Source organism: Pleurodeles waltl, chromosome 9, assembly GCF_031143425.1.
Source record: "Pleurodeles waltl isolate 20211129_DDA chromosome 9, aPleWal1.hap1.20221129, whole genome shotgun sequence".
Lineage (NCBI taxonomy): Eukaryota > Metazoa > Chordata > Amphibia > Caudata > Salamandridae > Pleurodeles > Pleurodeles waltl.
Window position 1 is genome coordinate 880,907,803 of NC_090448.1, and position 18,927 is coordinate 880,926,729.

The 18,927-nt window shown below is 44.9% G+C and overlaps 1 protein-coding gene across 2 annotated transcripts in view; it reads right to left on the minus strand.

The window, feature by feature from the left end:
• The window catches only part of FBLN5 (fibulin 5), a 250,350-nt gene extending 232,963 nt beyond the window's left edge, over nucleotides 1-17,387 (minus strand). The window contains exon 1 of one of the 2 annotated variants that reach the window (XM_069208195.1): nucleotides 16,990-17,387. In XM_069208195.1, coding sequence (XP_069064296.1) covers nucleotides 16,990-17,003 — 14 coding nt within the window. In that variant the 5' untranslated portion in view covers nucleotides 17,004-17,387. The remainder of the gene's footprint in view (nucleotides 1-16,989) is intronic. The other variant, XM_069208194.1, reaches the window with a different exon arrangement.
• Nucleotides 17,388-18,927: the final 1,540 nt, after the last annotated feature.

Here is an 18,927-nt window from a genome sequence, read left to right on the forward strand (position 1 = left end):
TAGTTCTTTGTGGTATGGTACCTACTGGTCAGTACATCAGAAGGTCCTTTCCATAATTTCACATCAGCCCTTATGGCACTTTCAGGTTGGTAAGTATTATTTGTAAACCCTTATAATTTATTATGTATGTAGATACTTATATATTTAAATATGTATGTGTATGCATATATAGAATTGTAAAGTTCCTTATTCAGTGTTTTGGCTCAGAGTGGATAGCTCTTTCTAATTATATGCTTCAAGACATCTTCAAAAAGTGGCAAATGTCTTTGTCAATTTTCTAGCCCCTCATCGATGGCACTGGTCTTATCCTATACATAACACATTTGCTGGAAAACAGACACATGAGGTGAGCAGATTTAGAGTGCTGGTAGTGTTGTAGTGTGCTCCATATAAAAGAGCTGCTCGCCAGCTAAAACTTGGGAACTACTTAGGGTTCCTTAGTTCTTCTCTGTAACATTTGGGCACCACTATATAATTATAATTAGGACTTTTTTACCACAGAAATTTGATTTTTGGTTTGCTAATAACTTTGGCTCCATTTGATGAATCTTCTTAAAACTTTCCAAAAATAGTTCATCCACCTCAGCTCCCTGCTGGAAAGTTTCAGGGGGATTTATCAGGGGGAGGCTGAGAAAAAGTGTGTGTGGGGTTGGGGGGAGTTCCCAAAACATAATTTCCCATGCAGGGATTTCGAACAATGCTAGAGCCAAAATGGATAGACAGAACTACACCAAATTTGCAGCAAGCTCGATTTTAACCTAGAAAGAGTGATCTTTGTGATATGGTGTAAATCAGTTCTGTAGTTTTGGAGAAATGAAGATTAAAAATGTATAGATATTTTAACAGTTAGGTTTGAAAGGTTCTTTCAGGAATCCTGAGGGCAAGCAATTTAAAAAAACACAATAATCTTTGGGCTTTTTCCCCCAGATGCCACAGTCCCATGGAAGCTGGCTGAAATATGAAGAGAAATGTTGGGGCCACCATTATAGTCTCCTTGTTCTGAAAATAAGATATGAGGGAGCAGGGTATGGGTACCCTGAACCCCTGGATTTTGTGGGGGTGGGGGCTGAGGAACCTACTTTGGGCAAATAATTTTTTTTTTTCAATTACCGCAATTCAACAGAATTCTCATGGGCCAGCATGACCTCCTTACTGTGAGAGTCCAGCTGGATCAAAAAATATCTTTAAAAAACTAAATGGGGTGGGTGTTCTTCAGGGTAGGCCTTTGTGAAACTATTTGCCTAGGAATGGCTAGCACAGCACAGAGTAACAGAGAATTGTGGGTTGAATCTGAACAACCTAGAAAAGTGTCATGGTTAAATTGGAACTAGTTAAAACATACGGTTTTAAACAACCAACAACCACTGAAAATCACCAAAGTTACCTCAAGTAACTGTAATTCATAACCTAAAGTAACTAGAAACACCTTCCTCCATGAACAGTGTTGTCATCAATGATTTCATTGCAGATGTTACAGTGATATTATCTATGATGTCACAGAACATGTCACAAGTGATGAAATATGTGGGATAATTAGCAGTGCATGGCAAGAGTGCTTTTTAGTTTAAACCAGTATGTTTTAACTGACATTTTCATCTAACTGTAACATCCCTTAAACCTTTGTTTTTTTGTAGTGAATTTCTAAAGTTTTTTTTTTAAATGTAAGGTAAGATAATTACAATTTCCAACTATAGCACCACTTTAACCTTATTTTTTCCGGTGAATTTCTATTTTTTTTTAACGTAAAGTAACATGTCCATCGAAGTGTGTGGCATGGGGATGGGCACAGGGCCTGGCCATATGCCCAACCTCACACAAGTGCCCTACACCCCAGAGCACACTGTATTTGGTAGTGTGTGTAGTTGGGAACAGGGCCTGGCCTAAGGCAAGTCATTGAGCCCAATCCCTCAAAAGTGCCCAAAGCCCCACTGTACACAGCTTTCTGTTGTGTTCCCTGTCCAAGATAGTGCTCCATGGTATACATGGTCTGGGAGAATGGGACACTGCTTGACCAAGCTTTAGAGAATGAGGTCCATGGAGCTGGTCTACGGTTCGAGGAGTGAGGCCCAACAAACCCTCCCAAAATCAACTAGCCCTAGGGGATGGGATCATTGGATTCCTACTGTTACTCGGTGGGTGTATGCCTCACCTACTTTTTTTTAAATATGGGCACTGGTGATAGGGTCCCATGACCTCAAGGAGTGGGACCACAACCCCAACTCCCCTTTATTTTAAATACAAACCTAGGGAATTGGGTCCCAGGTGCCTCTTGGAGCTCAGGGGGGAGAGCCGCATGCTCCTCTTCACAAAAACTATTAGTGTGCTTCCCTCTCAGGCTCTGGCCCACACTGGGAGGGTTTTTAACAAAAGGAGGGAGGCCGCCATTTTTTTATTGGTTGCCCAGATCCTCTGCAGACCTGCTGCGCTGATTTAAAAAAAATTGCTGTCCCCCTGGGATCCCCACAACCAGGCCTGGGAGGGGGTACCTCTACCCTGCACCCTCCAATGTGTTTTTTTTGTTGTTTTATCTACGACAGGGGACTGGAGTCCTCAGATGGCTGAGAGAGAGAGAGAACATTTGCTTTAAAAACCTAAAGGTTACATGTTAGGTTCACATTTTAAATGTACGAAACCATAGAAATTCACCAGTTATAGTTAGCGTTACCTCAAGTAACTATACCTTGTGACCTAAGGTAAATATAACTCATGCCCTCACCATGCACAATTGTTTTCGTCAAAAATGTTACGTCAAATATTACATTGATATGATCAATCATATTATCAAAGATGTCACGAGTGCCATAATTTGTGGGGTAATTAGCAGTGCATGGCGAGGGCACAAGTTATAGTTACCTTACGGCATGAGTTACAGTTACTTGAGGTAACTCTAACTAGTGAATTTCTATTGCTTCATACATTCAAAATGTGAGCCTAACTATAACGTCCCTATAACCTTTGTTTCTTTAAGTGAATTTCTATGTTTTTTTAAATTCTATTTTCCAACTATAACGTCCCAGTAACCCTTGTTTTTTTCCGTGAATTTCTAATGGTTTTCATTACCATACGGTAATCCAACCACTGTGCGCAGCAGCGGTTGCCCACAGGGCCTGGCCTGCCAACCCCCTAAAAGCACCCCACCTTGCACCGTGCACGGCCTTCGTCTGTGCGCAGCAGAGGTTGCCCACAAGACCTGGCCGGGCCAGACCCTGCGGCCAACACCATAACCACCCGAACACATGCTGCGCACAGCTCTTTGGTCGTGCATGGCAGGAATAGGCCGCAGCCTCTCTGGGTGTGTGAATAGGTGTGAGATGTGTACCTGGGGGTGAGATTGTGTATCTGGGTGTATCAGTATTTTAGTGGGTGAGTTTGTGAGTGGGTGGATGAGGGTGTCAGTGGGTGTGTGAGAGTCTGTGTGGGTGCGTAACTGGGTGGGTCTGTGAGTGGGTACTAGAGGGTCTGAGTGGGGCTGTGAGTGGACGCACGAGGCTCTGAGTGGATCTGTGAATGGATTCATGAGTTTCTGAGTGGATCAGTGAGTAGGGGCTTAAAGTGTGTGAGTGGGTGTGTGAGTAGGAGAAATTGATTGAAAGAGAGACTGAGAGAAAGAAAGTGAGAGGGAGAGAGATAGAGACTTTTTTAGGTTTTCGTGTACGTCATACTTAGAATGAGCTATTTTTGTACAAATTAAAATAAAACATTTATCTGTCTTTTTTACAAGTAATTTCTCGAACGCTAAGTGCTCATTGTGAAGGTCTGTGACCTTAACACTGAGCTTTTTTTTTTTTTTTTTTAGCACTTTATGGACTTTCTGGGACCACAAAGGAACCCGTATGGTCCCTACCTTTTATTTTTTCATTATTATTTTTACTTCTGCAAAATGCCCTTTACGGGCTACCTGGCACTGCAGTGGAACCCTTAAGGCTTCCCTTGCTGTGCCACTGCTTCAGCAAGCACAGAGCTGCTTTAACAGCAACTTCCTGCTTCCTGAAGTATTTCATCTTTGTTCCCTGCAAGTGTGCAGGGGACAGAGATGAAAAGCTTCGGTTTTTGACAGCAGGACCTGTTTGACAGGTTCCGCTGTCAAAAACCAAAGTGTTTGTTGTGGATTGGCTGCAACTGCAAAGCTGTAGCCAAGCCAACAGCTATGTCCCGGAAGAGGGCACCTCGTGACATAGCAGGAGCTGGCCCTGGGGTGTGGCGGTCAGCAGGGCCATCAGGTACTTCACGAGGGGGGCCGCGCAACCCTCCCTCCAACGTCTTAGAAGCCCTGGAAAGTGGTGATCCCTGAGCCCCAGAGGGACCCCCTTTCTTTCCTTAACAATTTGCCCAGAGGAGGTGGTGATCCCCGGAGCAGTCGGGGGAGGTGCTCACCCCCGCATTATATGTATTAACAGTCCCAGGGTGGTGGTGATCACAGGAGCAGTGGGGGGCGCGCACCCCTCCGCATTATATTTATTGATGGCCTGGGTTGGTGGTGATCCTTGGGGCAGCAGGGGGTGCGGCCCCCCCACATTATATTTATTTATAGCCCTGGGGAGATTGTGATCCCCAGGGCAGTTGGGGCAGGTTCACAGCCCCCTCCACATATCATTTATAAGCCCCGGGGAGGTGGCAGTCCCAGGGGCAGTGAGAGGGGGGCAGGATCCCCCCTCCCCCGCATTACTGAGCCGATGCTGTCAGGATTTAGCACAATTGGGGGCTTTATAATAACGAAGTGTGGAAGCCCGCGCTTCATTTTTTTTTTATTTTACGGCCGATCCGCGGATCCACCGCGACTCTGGACGTAAAATTTAAAAATGCTTTTATGCCCTAGGGGTTCCCTTTGGGACCCCAACACTAAAGCTAAGGGGTCAGGGTATTCGTACCAACTTGGCTGACAACACTTCAACGGCTTCCTTGCTGAAGTGTTATCAGTCAATCAGATCTCAGGACAAGATCGGGAAGGGTTGCGAATTCTTTGCGTCACTTTAGATACAAATTTGTTTTCCCCTTAATTTCGCAAAAACTACTGAACAAATTTACATCAAAACAATGAAAAGTCGCTTTCTCAACCAGGACCTGCCTTTCTGCCAAATTTGGTGTAATTCCGTTAAGTGGTTTTCGGCGATATCACTGTTACAAAGTCCTATGGAAAAATGAATAGGGAAAATGTCTTTTGGGACCCCGCCTTTTTCTCGCCCCCACTGACTGATCACTCCAAAACTTTCCAGACAGCAGCTGACATGACTATCCAATTTTTTGGGAAAGTTTCCTGAATACTAGTCAAGAGGTGGCAAAGATATAGGCAAGAAAAACAAATTATTTTTATAAAGAAAGAAGGTCCTAACTATAACAACCTAGTGGCGACCGCCACTAGGTAATATGTAAAAAAATATATATATATAGAACACTGTGCTAATCCTATGCTTGAAAGCTCTGCTACAAAAACAGACATTTGAGGTGAGGAGATTCAGCATGTTGGTGGTGTTGGAGGGTGTTCCATATAAATAATCTGCTTTCCGCCTAAACTTGGGAACTAACCAGAGTTCCCTGCTTCCTACTTTTGCATATTTCATGAGCCACTCTAAGAATGAAAGAGTATTGTCTTGACCGATATTGGGTGCTTCCTTGTTTCTGGACAAAGCTATACCTCTCTGATGAGCTGGAGTTAGAGCGAAACACGTGTCAGGGTTTGCTTTTATTCATTCCCGGTTGGCTTGGATGGTATGTTAACAGTCCAAAGGTGTAATATTGTGCATAGAGTGTAAAAGACTTTTGTCATTTTTCAGCTCGTAGTGGATTTCACTGTGCTAATAATGTGGTTAAAGACTTTGCTGTAAAAATGGCAAAGGGCTTTGTCACTTTCTAGCTCGGCGTAGGCAGCACTGTGCTAAACCTACCCCTAAAAACTCTGCTAGAAACCAGACATTTGAAGTGAGCAAATTCTGAGTTTTGGTGATGTTGCAGGGTGCTCTATAAAAAGGAGCTGCTTTCCACCTAAACTTGGGAACTACCCAAAGTTCCCTGCTTCCTTTTTTGCATAACTGAACTCTTTAAAACCCTTTTCTACTCTTAAATACCACGCATCTCTGAACCCCAAAAACTCCATAGTATCCCTAAATGGAAACCCATCCCTGAACCCTAAAAACTCCTAACTACCCAGTGTCGGGTTGGAGACCCAAAAGCTGCCCTAGCAAAAATGCCTAAACCAGCCTCACTCACGTCCTCTCTTTGTGTTCTCTCTCTCTTTCCATCTATCCATTCTCTCTCTCTCTCCTCTCTCTCTAATCGCTTGCTCTCTCCATCCCTCCTGCTTTTTCTCTCTTGAAGCCCCCTGTGCCAGCTGCAATTAATCTTAGGGAGCTGGAGAAGTGACAGAGGCCCTGCGCTTTCAAACCCAGCCTCCAGTGGCGCCACATGATCATGGAAATGCCAGATGGAATAGAAAGCCAGTCAGGATCCTGTTACAACTTCTATACACTACCCATCCTTAAATCATAAAAAAATTCTTACAACCCTTAAATTGACCCTTCCAAGAACGCTAAAAAATCCTTACAACCCTTAAACACTATCCATCCCTAGTACTGAAAATCATACTTGCGCTATAAAGACTCTGATGTAGTTACCTGTGATGTCATAATCCACAAAGTAAAAACTGTGGCGTAATGGTATCATACATCACTCTTGCTTTCATAAATGCAAGGCATTCTCCGTGGAGCTGTTTTGTCAGAGAGTCCTGCATTCTGTTTCCTGTGTACAAATGCTGGGCAAGGGAATATGTTTCATGTTGAATGATGTGGCTTCTACGCTGGTTAACCTGCATTGCCTCCGACAGCTTACTTTTTTCTTGAATGGATCTGGCAGATGCTGTGCTTGGCTCAGGTGCAGCATCCTACCTCTGCAAACAGATGTTGTTAGGGCATTGGGTCTTACTCTCTTCCTACGCCTCCGAGATGAAGTGAAAGGTTGTACAGGCTTCTCGTTTGGCCTTGTACAAAGAAGGAACTCAGAGCACCCTTGCTTCAGTTAGCAGATATACAAAGTCTCATATAAGTGCTGCTATTCTGGGTGACCAGGACGTTTAATATTTTTTTTTTCAACTTGTCCTTTCACTGCAGCCTCGGGTCTTCAGAGCCAGGTACAGCCTCTACATTTCCTTATGTGTAATTATGTTGCCATTGCTTATATATGCAACAGCTATGTCTTTGGCATAACATCAGGCAGGCAGCGAAGCAACTAATTAAATGTTGGAAATGAAGCAGACATGAGAGCATGTCTACATAGTGCAACCAGACTGAATAAATCTGGGTTGGCAGCAGTGTTTATTTTGTAAAGAAACAAATAAATTAACAAGTGCAGGAGGGCAGTGTTTCTCTTAGGAGCCCCCAGCCAGTGCTGCCTAGACTTAATTCCATCTCCTGCCCCTTTCTTCCACCACCTCGCACTTTCAGGTCTCTTTATCTCAGTCTTGGGGTTTTTTCATCCTTCCTTTCTCCCCTCATCAATTCTCTCCTATATTTATTGTTCCCTTGTTGGACCTAGCCCTTTTTGCAGAGTTATCCCCAAACCTTTTGGCTTCTTCCCCCTATTTTTTCCTGACTTGTTTTGGTTGCTTTAAGACTCTGGGCATTTTACTACTGCTACTCAGTGCTAAAGTGCATATGCTCTCTGTCTAAATTGAATTGATGATTGGTTTATGAATGATTGGTATGTCTGATTTAGTATTAAGTCCCTAGTACAGTGCACGGTTTGTGTCCAGGGCCTGTAAATCAAATGGTACTAGTGGACCTGCAACACTGATTGTGGAACCAACATGAGAAGCCCTACAAACATGTCTAGGACGTGCCACTGCAGTGTCTGTGTGTGTGCAGTTTTAAACTGCGCCATTTCAACCTGGCAAGTGCACCCGCTTGACAGGCCCAAACCTTCGCCTTTTGTTGACCTGTGAGTTACCCCTAAGGTAGACGCAGGGTAGCCCCATGAGCAGGGTACTGGGTATTTAAAATGTAGGACATGTACTGGTGTCTTTTACATGTCCTGATAGTGAAATACTGCTTATTTTGGTTTTCACTACTGCAAGGCCTATCTCTCCCAGAGGGTAACATAGTGATTGCCTTGAAATATCTTTTAAGTTTGAATTGCCTTTGGGAGCAGATAGAGATATGGAATTTGGAATTTGGAATTTGGGGTCTCTGAACTCGCAATTTAAAAATACTGTGACGCGGACTACCCCTGTTTCCCTTTTGCGAGCTGCGGTCAGGCCGGCAGTCCCCATTTCGGGGCACCGGAACTGCCACGACCTGTTTTTCGGTCCTTGCTTGGCATTTTATGCATCATAATGCCTTAAGAGGCTAATTACATTTTATGGGCGAGCACAAAGTGCTCTGTCCATTCGGTAATCTCTCTTTGGGCTTGAAACCACGCCCATGCCACATCAGTCACTTACATTGGTTCGTGGGCTTGTCTTTTAAAATTCACTTGCTTTCATGCATGCCTAGGCCTTTTCCGGTGTTTAGCCCACCTACACAGCACCGGTAAAGTACCAAAAACATACGAGGCTTGATGTTTTCAGCCTGGAGTCTGGACTGCTTTATCTGTTTATTTTCCACGCAGCGCGATCGTGCTGCATTTTACATAGCGCGATGGCGCTGCGTTTTTTTTTGCTTTACAACGCTAATAGCTCTAACTCGAACAAATGTGAGACCAGTTGCATTGCAAATGCTTGTTTATCTTGGCTTTGTGAAGTTTCTTGAAAGAGGCAGGCAGTGCAACAGACCACCAGCAACATTAAAAAAAACTGTGAGTCTCCAGGGCCATTAAATCATTCGCCCCTGTATAACTTACCAGACTTTTCATATACACTATTAACTGGAGCTCTATGCTAAAACCCGCTGCGAGCAGCCTACCCTCTGCTGCACACAGCTGAAGGCACAGTGGGGCATGGAGTTTGCCTCAGGGCCTAGCCACAACCCTTCACAGACAACAAGCCCATGCAGCGCACGGACACCGCAGCCCCAGCCGGCAACCACAGGGAGTAACAGTGGGAACTGGCATTGTTTTTCTTAAGTGGGTGCCCACCCAAGGCACCCACACCTCAATTTTTTGGGGGGCATAGAAGCAGCTCCGGGCCCCTGCTCCCCAGCTAGCTTACCTGGCGTGAGCCTGTCCTTTTTATTAAATTTCTGGTGGGTGACCACTTGGGAAAGGTTGGCTCCAATGGGGGGTACTGGGGTAGCCTTAAGCCCCCAGCCGGCACCACAGCCAGCACTAACCTTTCCCTTTGTTCCCTCCCATGCAGGAGCAGCATGTTTTTCTACGGACTTCACCATACTTAGAAAACAAATGTAAATAATCTTGGAGGCCATTGTGGGACATTCCGTCAAGGAGCAGTAATAATAAATTTGTAGAACCTGCTGCTTATTTATTACTCACTTTTTTTTGTAAATATAGTTCTGGGTGTCCTGGTGCCCACCCAGGACACCCACATTATAAATTTGTGGGGTGCAGTGGGGAAGCCCAAGGGCCCCTGCATGCCCAGCTGGCACCCATAGTGGGTACAGCTGGGAACTGGCATTCTTTTTCTTAAGTGGGTGCCTTTGTGCCAACTCGGGCACCCCAGTTTCAACTTTTGGGGGAGTTGCAGGGAGCCCCTAAGGGCCTCAGCAGTGCTGTACTGTGTACTGACAGGAGCCAATGCCTTTAACTTTTTTATTGCTTGCACCAGGTTGGAGCAAAGTTGAGCTCCCTACCCAGGAGAGTGCGGGCAGGGTATTGGGATGTGGTCCCTGGGACATTGTACAGTACTGAACTCTGGGAGATGGGGTCCCCAGGGCCGATATCACTACAGGAAGGAAGGCGCACAGCCCTCCTCCCTTTTATAATAACTTTGGCCCCAGGTATGGGGTCCCCAGGGACTGAGAAGCCTCCGGGATGGGGGCTGCATGCATACCTCCATTTCAATAATTATGGCGGGCCACAGAGGACGGAGTCCCCAGGGCCATCTTCACCCTTTTCAATATTGTGCTTGTTCCTGAGGGATGAGTTCAACAGGGCTGTAATCGTCTTGGCCGGGAACAGTGGCCATGCACCCCTCTCTCCTTTCATATATCTGAAGGGCCCCAGGGGATCAGGTCCCCAACTATATAATCAGCTCTTGAAGGAAGTCCACGTTCCCCCCTTCCTTTTATTATTATGTCAGTCCCTGATGGGTCCCCAGGTCCTTAAGTGACCTGGGGAAGAGGGCCCCAAGCCCCTATCCCCTTTCATAATGATGTCACGCCCCTGGGGAAGGGATTCCCGGGGCAGAAATTGGCTCTGGGAGTGGGGCCCCATCCACAGCCCCTTAACCGATATATATTAATTGTCCAGCCTACGGGTCAGTTTACTTTTTTTTTAAATGAACAGTAGCCAACATTTAGGGTTTTTTCCACAATCCTGCGGGTGTACCTCAGGATAGAGTAAAGATTTTTTTTAATGTAGGCCCCAGGGATTGTCCCTCTGGGATATGCCCACAAGGGCCTCACTACTCTGCCCGGTTATAGTGTATTCTTTTTTTTTTTTACACATTTTCAGGACCAGGAACTAAGTCTTCACAGTCCTGTACCTGGACCCTGCTTGTGGCTCCTACTGGAGTAAGTCTTGACCCCCAAGTGCTGTTCCTGAGATCATGGAACCCTGGGCTGTGTCCAAGTGTACTCCACTTCACACCTGGAGAAACCTGGGACTTGGAAGCTTTTTGACTCCAAAGATCTCAGGAGGACCGTAACAAATCTGCTGAGCTGATCCAACCCAGGTGCATTGCCACAAATCTGCTGAGCTGATCCGACCCAGGTGCATTGCCATTTGGCTGAGGATTCAGGTTTCCCCAGCTCAGACCTTTTTGCATTGCACCAAATTCAATACAGAATGACCTCGCGGAGAAGGATCCAGCCTCGTGGAGCCCTCTTCAGCTCTGTGCCGGATTAAACCCTGTGGAGGCCCCTAGGTAGTCGAAATTTAGAGGCCACCCATTGCAAATTATCTCCTAATACGTTTTTCATTTTACCAACCAACAATTTTAAGAAATCAATTTTATTACACAAAACCAAACATTACACGTAGGTAGATTGCACCGCATATTTTTTTTCAAACTGACGGCTGACACACGATGAGCTTTTAGGAGACAAACTGTTTTGTGACTCTGATGTCTATGGTTTATGTACTGTACGTTGTTAATGGGTTCATTACATTAATACAAAATTTTCACTATAATGTCTTTAATGTAAAATTTTTGTTTCTTTAATTTGATTCATTTTTTTCTATCTTTTGGAAACAATTTAAGAAAGCTCGATTGTAATTTTCTTTCAAGATCAAATCACTATTCTTTTGATCCTTTGTCACGGGCCCCTAATAGGAGTGGGGCCCATAGGCCAGTGCCCACCTTGACTATTTGGTAATCCGGCACTGCTTCAGCTACAGCCTGCCGTTCTGCTCCACTGGAGGAATCCAAGCTTCAAAAAAAGAGGTTATATGTAAATGTAGAAATCTTTCTGGGCCAGGTGTCAAAACTATTTGTCTGGTGAGGAACCTTCTTTGGGTGCGAAATTTGAATCCCTCCCCCTTGCAGTTTCTCCGCCAAAGGTCAACAGATTCATCAGGAGCTTGTCCAACAACTAGGCAACCTCATGGTTACCTCCTTCGCCACAGCCTCCTGTCTTGACCTGCTGAATATTCTGGACTTCCATTTCAGAGCCCGCAGGTGAAAGATCTGATCGTGTCATACCTGGATTCTGCAGCCAACCCACGCTTATTGCAATTGACCTCAAATCACGCCTAGATCCCAGTCTATCCCGCCCAGTTGACTGAAGTTGGTGCTTAACACTTTTTGCAGCTATTTTTGTTTAAGACTTTAAAAAAACTCATATCCATTATACCCCTTATTGGATTTTTGTCTTGGTGTCATTATAGTTCCTAAAACGTACCCTATTTTTCTAAATTCATTTTGGATTTTTCTTTTCTTTTGACTTTATTATGGTATTGGTACTACATAAATGCTTTACACATTGCCGCTAGGCCTGTCTGCTCTGTGCCATAGCTTCCAAGGGGTTGAGCTCCATTTTATTTAGTGAAGCAAGCAGTAATTTTGGTGACTGATTGGGTTGGGAATCCATACATCCAAATAGAGAGCTTCCAGGCAGTTTCTACAACCTGAACTTAAATACTGCTGCTGCCTAGACTGCCCCAGATGTGGGGGGGGCCTAACCTTAAAATTAGTAAATTATCAAGTTTGTGGTCTACTTCTTACTCCCAAATTCCATTGCCCTATTCTTCACCACTTCCAGTCTATTTAAAGCCTCTAAGAGTGGTATTTGTAGGTTCATCTCAGAACACTAGTCTGACCTGTCTCTTACCTGCATTGTCTGCTTTCTCCGCTTATGGTTCTCATTCTACCTTCCTGTGATGTTAGCTTGACCCTGCTTCACATTCATTTCACTTGCAAAGTTATTTCTAGGGACATTATGCTTTGAAGTTCCAATGTGAGGGGCAGCCCCTTTTTTTATGGCTAATTTAAAGCTTCTTGTGAAGCACAGGAAGCCCATCTTGTCACTGCAGTCAATTGACTTCTCCAATTGATGGCTTTACCATTAGACGAGTCAAATAAACTTCCCTTCTCTTAAGCAACTGAGATATCAAGGATGCAGGAAGGTGATAGTTGAGTGTAATGAAGCTGAACTTGTTTGAATGTCTGTGGAGGATATTGTGGGCCTTTAAAAGTGTACAACTGGTACTGGTGGGCCGGTTAACATTGAAAGAGCGGAACTGGTGGTCTCTCCAGATGACATGATGATTTACTTTCTAGTCACCATGTAGAGTCTTGGTGCAGAAACGATTGCATCCAGAGTGAGCCCAGCTGAGTGTGTTGTTGAAGAGACAATTTGGAAGAAGCTGAGATTCTTCAATTTTACAGGGTGGTTCGTGTTTGGGCAAGTTTTGATTGGTCAAACCAGGTGCTCAAGGTTCTCACAATGTAGAGGTCCTTGTGGGATTTGGTCACATTGAGGAGGGCTGAAGGAAGAATGGGGGAGCCTTGTAGATGGAGAGAGAGAGAGTATTCCCTAAGTCATTGTTATTGTCCTAGGCACAGCAAGTGCTGGCCATAGGAATGTTTCCAAAAGACAGAGAGCAATGGAAAAATTGTTAATGAAGAGGGCACAACAGAGTCGGAGAAGGAAAAAGGTAGATTTCATGATGAAGGTTGACAATGAGACAATTGGGGATGGCAGAGAGAGAGAGAGAGAGAGAATTTTTGAAATAACGGCAGGAATATTTGAGCAGGTCAAAGAGTCCTCCCCCACTACTTGACATGTCAACACCACCCCCCCTTTCCGAAGTTTTAGTATAGTTGCGCCCCTGTCACTGGCTAATATATGTAGTGTGTTGTTAGTGAGCTCATAAATGGCAGGATAATCCTTACCATTCTTACATTTAGATGGGTTTCCCGTCTTGCTTGATGAAATGTGTATACTCCCTAATGGGACTATGGAGGTTGTTGTTTGCTGTACCTTTTCAAGTGCTGCACTAAGCCTCTGTACTCTCACTGTTACACCAGTAACGTTACCTAGGGAATTTCCACTGCTGGATGTTTGTCAGAAATCCCAAAGAGTATAGGGTCATTTAGAGGCCCTAGGTGTGAGAAACGCAGTTGGAGTATCCAGTATTATTTTGGGCAGGACATCTCATTGGGGAAGACCTGGTGTTGTAGGAGATGATGAAAATGTTGGTTTCACCATTTACAGGTTCCATTGACTCCTGGGGTTAAGGGGGGGTTAAGGGTGGTGTTTGTAGGTAGACCCGTGCTCAGCTAGAGGGCTTGGTTAGTGAGGGTGAAACTACTCGTTGACACTGGTCTGTGCCAAACGTGTCATGTACCTAAAAACACGTCGGGGGGCTGGTGGCCATGATGGTTCTGTTCCAAATCACTTTTTATCCTTGGCCTGTCGCAACTCTGCCCTAGCCCTCCCACCTTTTAAGGGGCGCTGGCTTGTTCCGAAAGCAGCCAGTCTTACACGCCAGATCTCCTCAGCACTAAACGCTTTTCGCACAGATTTTCTTTTCTGAGGCAGGCTTTTTTCGGGCATGAAGCCAAATACACTCAAGACGTTAGGCCAAAGCTCACACAAAGTAAACAATTTATCTCTCACTCTCCCCGGTGGTAAGTAAACCAAACGCTGCTTTTGAACTAAATGAGCGACCTTTCCCAAAAACATTCTGAACTACCAGATGGCACATCTACCATAAAATCAAAAATACTCTTTTTATGCTAATTTGAAAAATAAGAACTTTACAACCTCAATCAACGTTGACGATTACATACAATTTGTGAAACTTCTATCAGACGCGGCGAATCGCATTCCCTACAGATATTCATAACTGAACATTATTTGAACCATCAGAAATTTAACAGAGAAATTTAACAGAGAAAATGTTCGTGGGCCCGCACCACAGCAAGTAAATTTTAAATTGAAAGCAGCAAGTACATTTTAAATTGCTTTATACGTAGTTCTATTCATCTTTCTGCATCCTAACATGAGCTGCTGCGTGGTTTTGTTAAAACACGGCACGTTTTTCACAATTGGTTACAATAAAAGCGTAGCACCTTTTATCCCCTTAATGGATCCGATCCATAAAGTCTGCCAATGATGGAATAAAATTCAGTACGTCTCGCAATGGTGCACGAGCGTCTTTGCTTTGGGAAACTGCACAGCAGGGTCGTGGTTATCCTAAATAGTGGCAGGCGGGCGTGAATAGACCCAGTGGGACCTTCAACCCCTTAAGATGTTAATTACTTTACAATGCTAAGATTAGAAACGTGCATGGAACTGATTTGGTTTGCATAGACCATCAGGCCCTTAAAAAGGAGATCATTTTGTGGACTGAGGGGTGAGGGCACACCTGTTAAAAAAACATCCTTCTACTGCTCCCAGAATATACTTTATCAAAACTGGATTTTAAATACGACAACACCCCGTCCCGACAACAGTCCCCTACCAGGTCACATTGCTTGCAGATTGTGTATAGAGTGGATGGGTCATGAAGGAGTGCCCCTCTTTTAGTCTCTCGCTCAGTGCCTCTCCCCAAATTCTGAAGCCATTTATTGTACAATTACCAAACTGACTTGTGTCTCTTTTGGCCACGTTATCCTCTTGGTCTCAAGCGTTTCGTCTAAAGCTATCGCCGAGACAATGCGAAACTGGCACTAGAGAGGCCCTGGAACGAATCGGCAGGCAGTTTTCACTCCCATCCGTAAGGAGGGCCAAAATGGCATTTCAACTGTTTATGCCAGGTAGTGTAAACTCATTCCAGTCTGTCTCAACAGAAACTGATGATACTGGGTTCAAAATAAATTTGTTGATGTCCAATCTGTCTGCATGCTGCTTTTTTTTAATTACAAAGCAGAATCTTTTCCGTAGGTCTTTGCTCGGTGAAATCCCGTTCTGTCTCTCAGCACAGGCAGGTGGAAGCAATGCAATGCCTCCTCCACAGCCAGCGCTTGCCAGCTGTGCACAGCTGTATGTTGTCCGTGTCAGCGGGTGTTCTCCTACCGGAAACAGAGACGAAGGCCACCAACAGGCTCAACTGACAACAGGAGGTCCCCTGCCCTGCCCTCGTTGTCTTGCTTCATGTAATGCTGTGGTGTAGTGATATTTTTATGCCAGTCCAGTCATGCAAGGTACCCCCTGTTAGGCTATGGTATGTTTTGTTATCTTAGCCGAGCACTTGGAAGTTATTATGTCCATGTTCAAAACGACTGTTTGAAGGACTTAAAAAAACTCAATAAAAAATGTGGTGTGTTCATACAGCAGTATTTGGTATCCTTATAAGATTGGGTTATGTGTCCATTTATGTTAGTACAACCATACTTCATGCGTGATGCTAAGTTACGTTATTGCAGCCATACTTCATGCATGACGTCATGTTATACAGTAGCCATGCTGCATAGTTGATGGGTGGTCACGCTATGACTGATACAGCGTGTTCTGTTTTAAGTTATCCCAGCCACACTTGTTACGGCATGGGATGGTGTTTCATGTCTGACTTTCTTAAGGCCATCAATAGTCTTGTTGAACCTAGTAAATTACCCGCAATAGTAAAAGCGGTCTCTTATAAAACACAGAAGTGGCATTATCCATCCAACCTTATCAGCCTAGTGTGTATTTTTATGGTGCGCATATTTATTTAATGGGGTTTGGGAGTAATTCAGTCTTTTGGTTGCTCAGAAAAACCCTACGAAGTAGTAAGGTTTTTTAACTTCGATATATTTCATGGAGCGATACAGATCAGAGACAGAATTATCCGAACAGAGTGAGTCTCTCTCTTTCTGGAGGTTAGGGGGGCTCGGATTTCGTCCCAGCATCTTAGACGAAAACAACTGCTGAAAGAAGACTTTTTCCCTTGTGCTGATAAAATTCTAGGCACGCACTTCACAAGACGCGGTGCCTTAAAGAGACAAAGAACCCTTCCTTGGCAAGTCATAATAACAAGTTCGTCACATGAAACGCATTTGTCATGATAGTGAAATATTTCAATTCATCCGCCACAGAACTTGACAGCAGTCACAGAGACACGCAAAAGTCATCATGTTCTGTCACTTTAGGCAGAGTTGCGTTATGTTGGGTTAGGTTGCGAAGTGTCCTGGGATTTGGCGTTGCGTTTTGCTACGTGAGATCTGCAGCAAACCCGTTTGCAAATGCTTGCATCTGAAGAAACGCTAGCATAGAGGTAGCTGTCAGCAGTGGAGCAGGTGCAGATGCACCAGGATCTTAGGGGGCCAATAAATCCCAACTGCATCTACATTGTACTACCCAGCTAAACTGCTCAGATTACAGTCCAAATCACCCTTCCTACGCCAATGCTCATCTTCGAAATCATTTTGTTTTTCAATAAAACTGAACGATAAACGCATTTAAGTCACGCATCTTTCTTTCACTGACACGGTGACGAACCTTTTTAACTCAATGGAAGGCTTACCTCATGTTGGGCATGTTCAATGTCTTGCGGTGTATTCTCTCCCTTCTCCCACAAAGTCTGTTTTCAGGACAGCGCCGCACCTGGACGGACACGGACCCAGCTCTGTGAAGCGCCCACCGGAAGTAGCCGGGACCCGAAGTGCGCAAAGAGACGAGCAGCGCTGAACAACGGAGCCGAGGCGACGGAACGCGATCTTGCCCGGACACTGGCGGGAGCCCAGCAAGGCCACCTGGTTTTGCTTAGCTCTCCTCGGTGATTCTGCATCAAACCAATTGGGGGAGGAATGCTAAAAATGAACTCTTCGTTTTCGAAGTCCGCTCAACAATGCTTATAGGGGCCTCAGTCCGGGGACAGCTGGTTTATATCACCAGCTGGCCCAGACGGGCCACTACAATCTCGAGGAGCCTGCCAAGAATAGGAGGAACAACATACTTTCCAAGGAAAAACAAAGAAATACACACTCCACTGGACTGAGACCCTTGGTGCACTTCCAGCGTCTGCACTGCATACATATAAAATGGTTAAAAAATATATATATAAATATATCGCTTCATAGCGGTGTAACCGGTTTCTGATAGCGCCAAATGCTCTGACGGATAAGGAGATCGAGGCTGGAAGTGATAACGGACGTTGTTTAAGGTGACACAGAATGTTCATATCGGGATGCCTTAATTAAAAGCCAGACCGCCTTGTTCCAATCTTCAGTGTACTTACGAGGCCGAATCTCTGGCCCTTCATGAATGACAGAGTCCAGTCTTATGGCATGTGGGAAACAAAGGAATTGATAGATTTGTCGTTGTGGAGCAATTCTGGCAAACAGAAAGAAAAACAGTGGTGGAATGAATGACTACAGACATTAGTAGGTTGGGTAGAGAATTGGCCACATGCACTCCGGCCATTTTGTTGGCAGGGTCACCTGACCAGTGACGCTTGTGTTGGATGGGTGCTTGGTGGGAGTAAAGGCCAGCCCTCGGACAGTGGCTGGAAACAGCTGTGTCCGCAGGACACTACATCCCTCCAAAAATCCAAACAAAATAAACAAACAAGTCCAACCTGGGGGAATAAATAAAAAACTAGAAACCACAGAGTCTCTTGGTCTCTAGAGGCATTCTGCAGGACAGAAGTGGACAGTTGCAGCTGGCAACTCCCGGACATCACTGCTTGCACCTGTGATTTAACCAGAGGATTCTGGGCATGAACATGAGTGTTCATGGAGTCCAGATCCTTCAACTGCATGCTGATTATATTAAAGTCCAGCCATGCAATGTTGGTTGGCCCCACCTGCTCTTGCGGTGGTGTGGTTGGTGTCAGCAGTTCAAACTGGGGTGCATCAGGAGCATTGGTGGTGCCAAATGAAGACCTTTCTCTTGGGGTGTCTTGACTCCAAGAGGGACAACCTTGTAATGACTGGGACATAATCTTTGGACGTCTTCCTGTAGGAAGCTGGTTATTTATGTAATGTACCAGTGTAAGGGGGCACTATGCATATAATCCAGGGCGACCCTTATTGGCTGGCAGATGTTAAAATAGTAACCCTAAAAACTCACTTTTGTGGTAGTGTGGGTGAGCATTTAGGCTTATTAGAGGAACGTGTCAGTAAGCAAGACACACACTCAATAAAGATATCCAACACAAATTTGTAAAAATAAACACATTTTACTGGCAGGAAATTATAGTTTATCCTACTACTCGGGCCAAACGTTCCTGCTACCCTGGTCAATGTTCCATCAGTCTATGCCCACATGAAGGAGGGGTTAAAAAACCCAATATCCAATTTGGAGGCCAACTTCAGCAAGCCCTTATCACAACCAAGAAACCCCAGATTAACCTTCTGCCCAATTTATTTTCCATGGGTTCCCATCATGAGTCAATCAACCTCACTAAGAGTATTATTGCCCCCCCCCCCCTTGCTGCCTGAGGGTAATCTGTGTTGTTAGA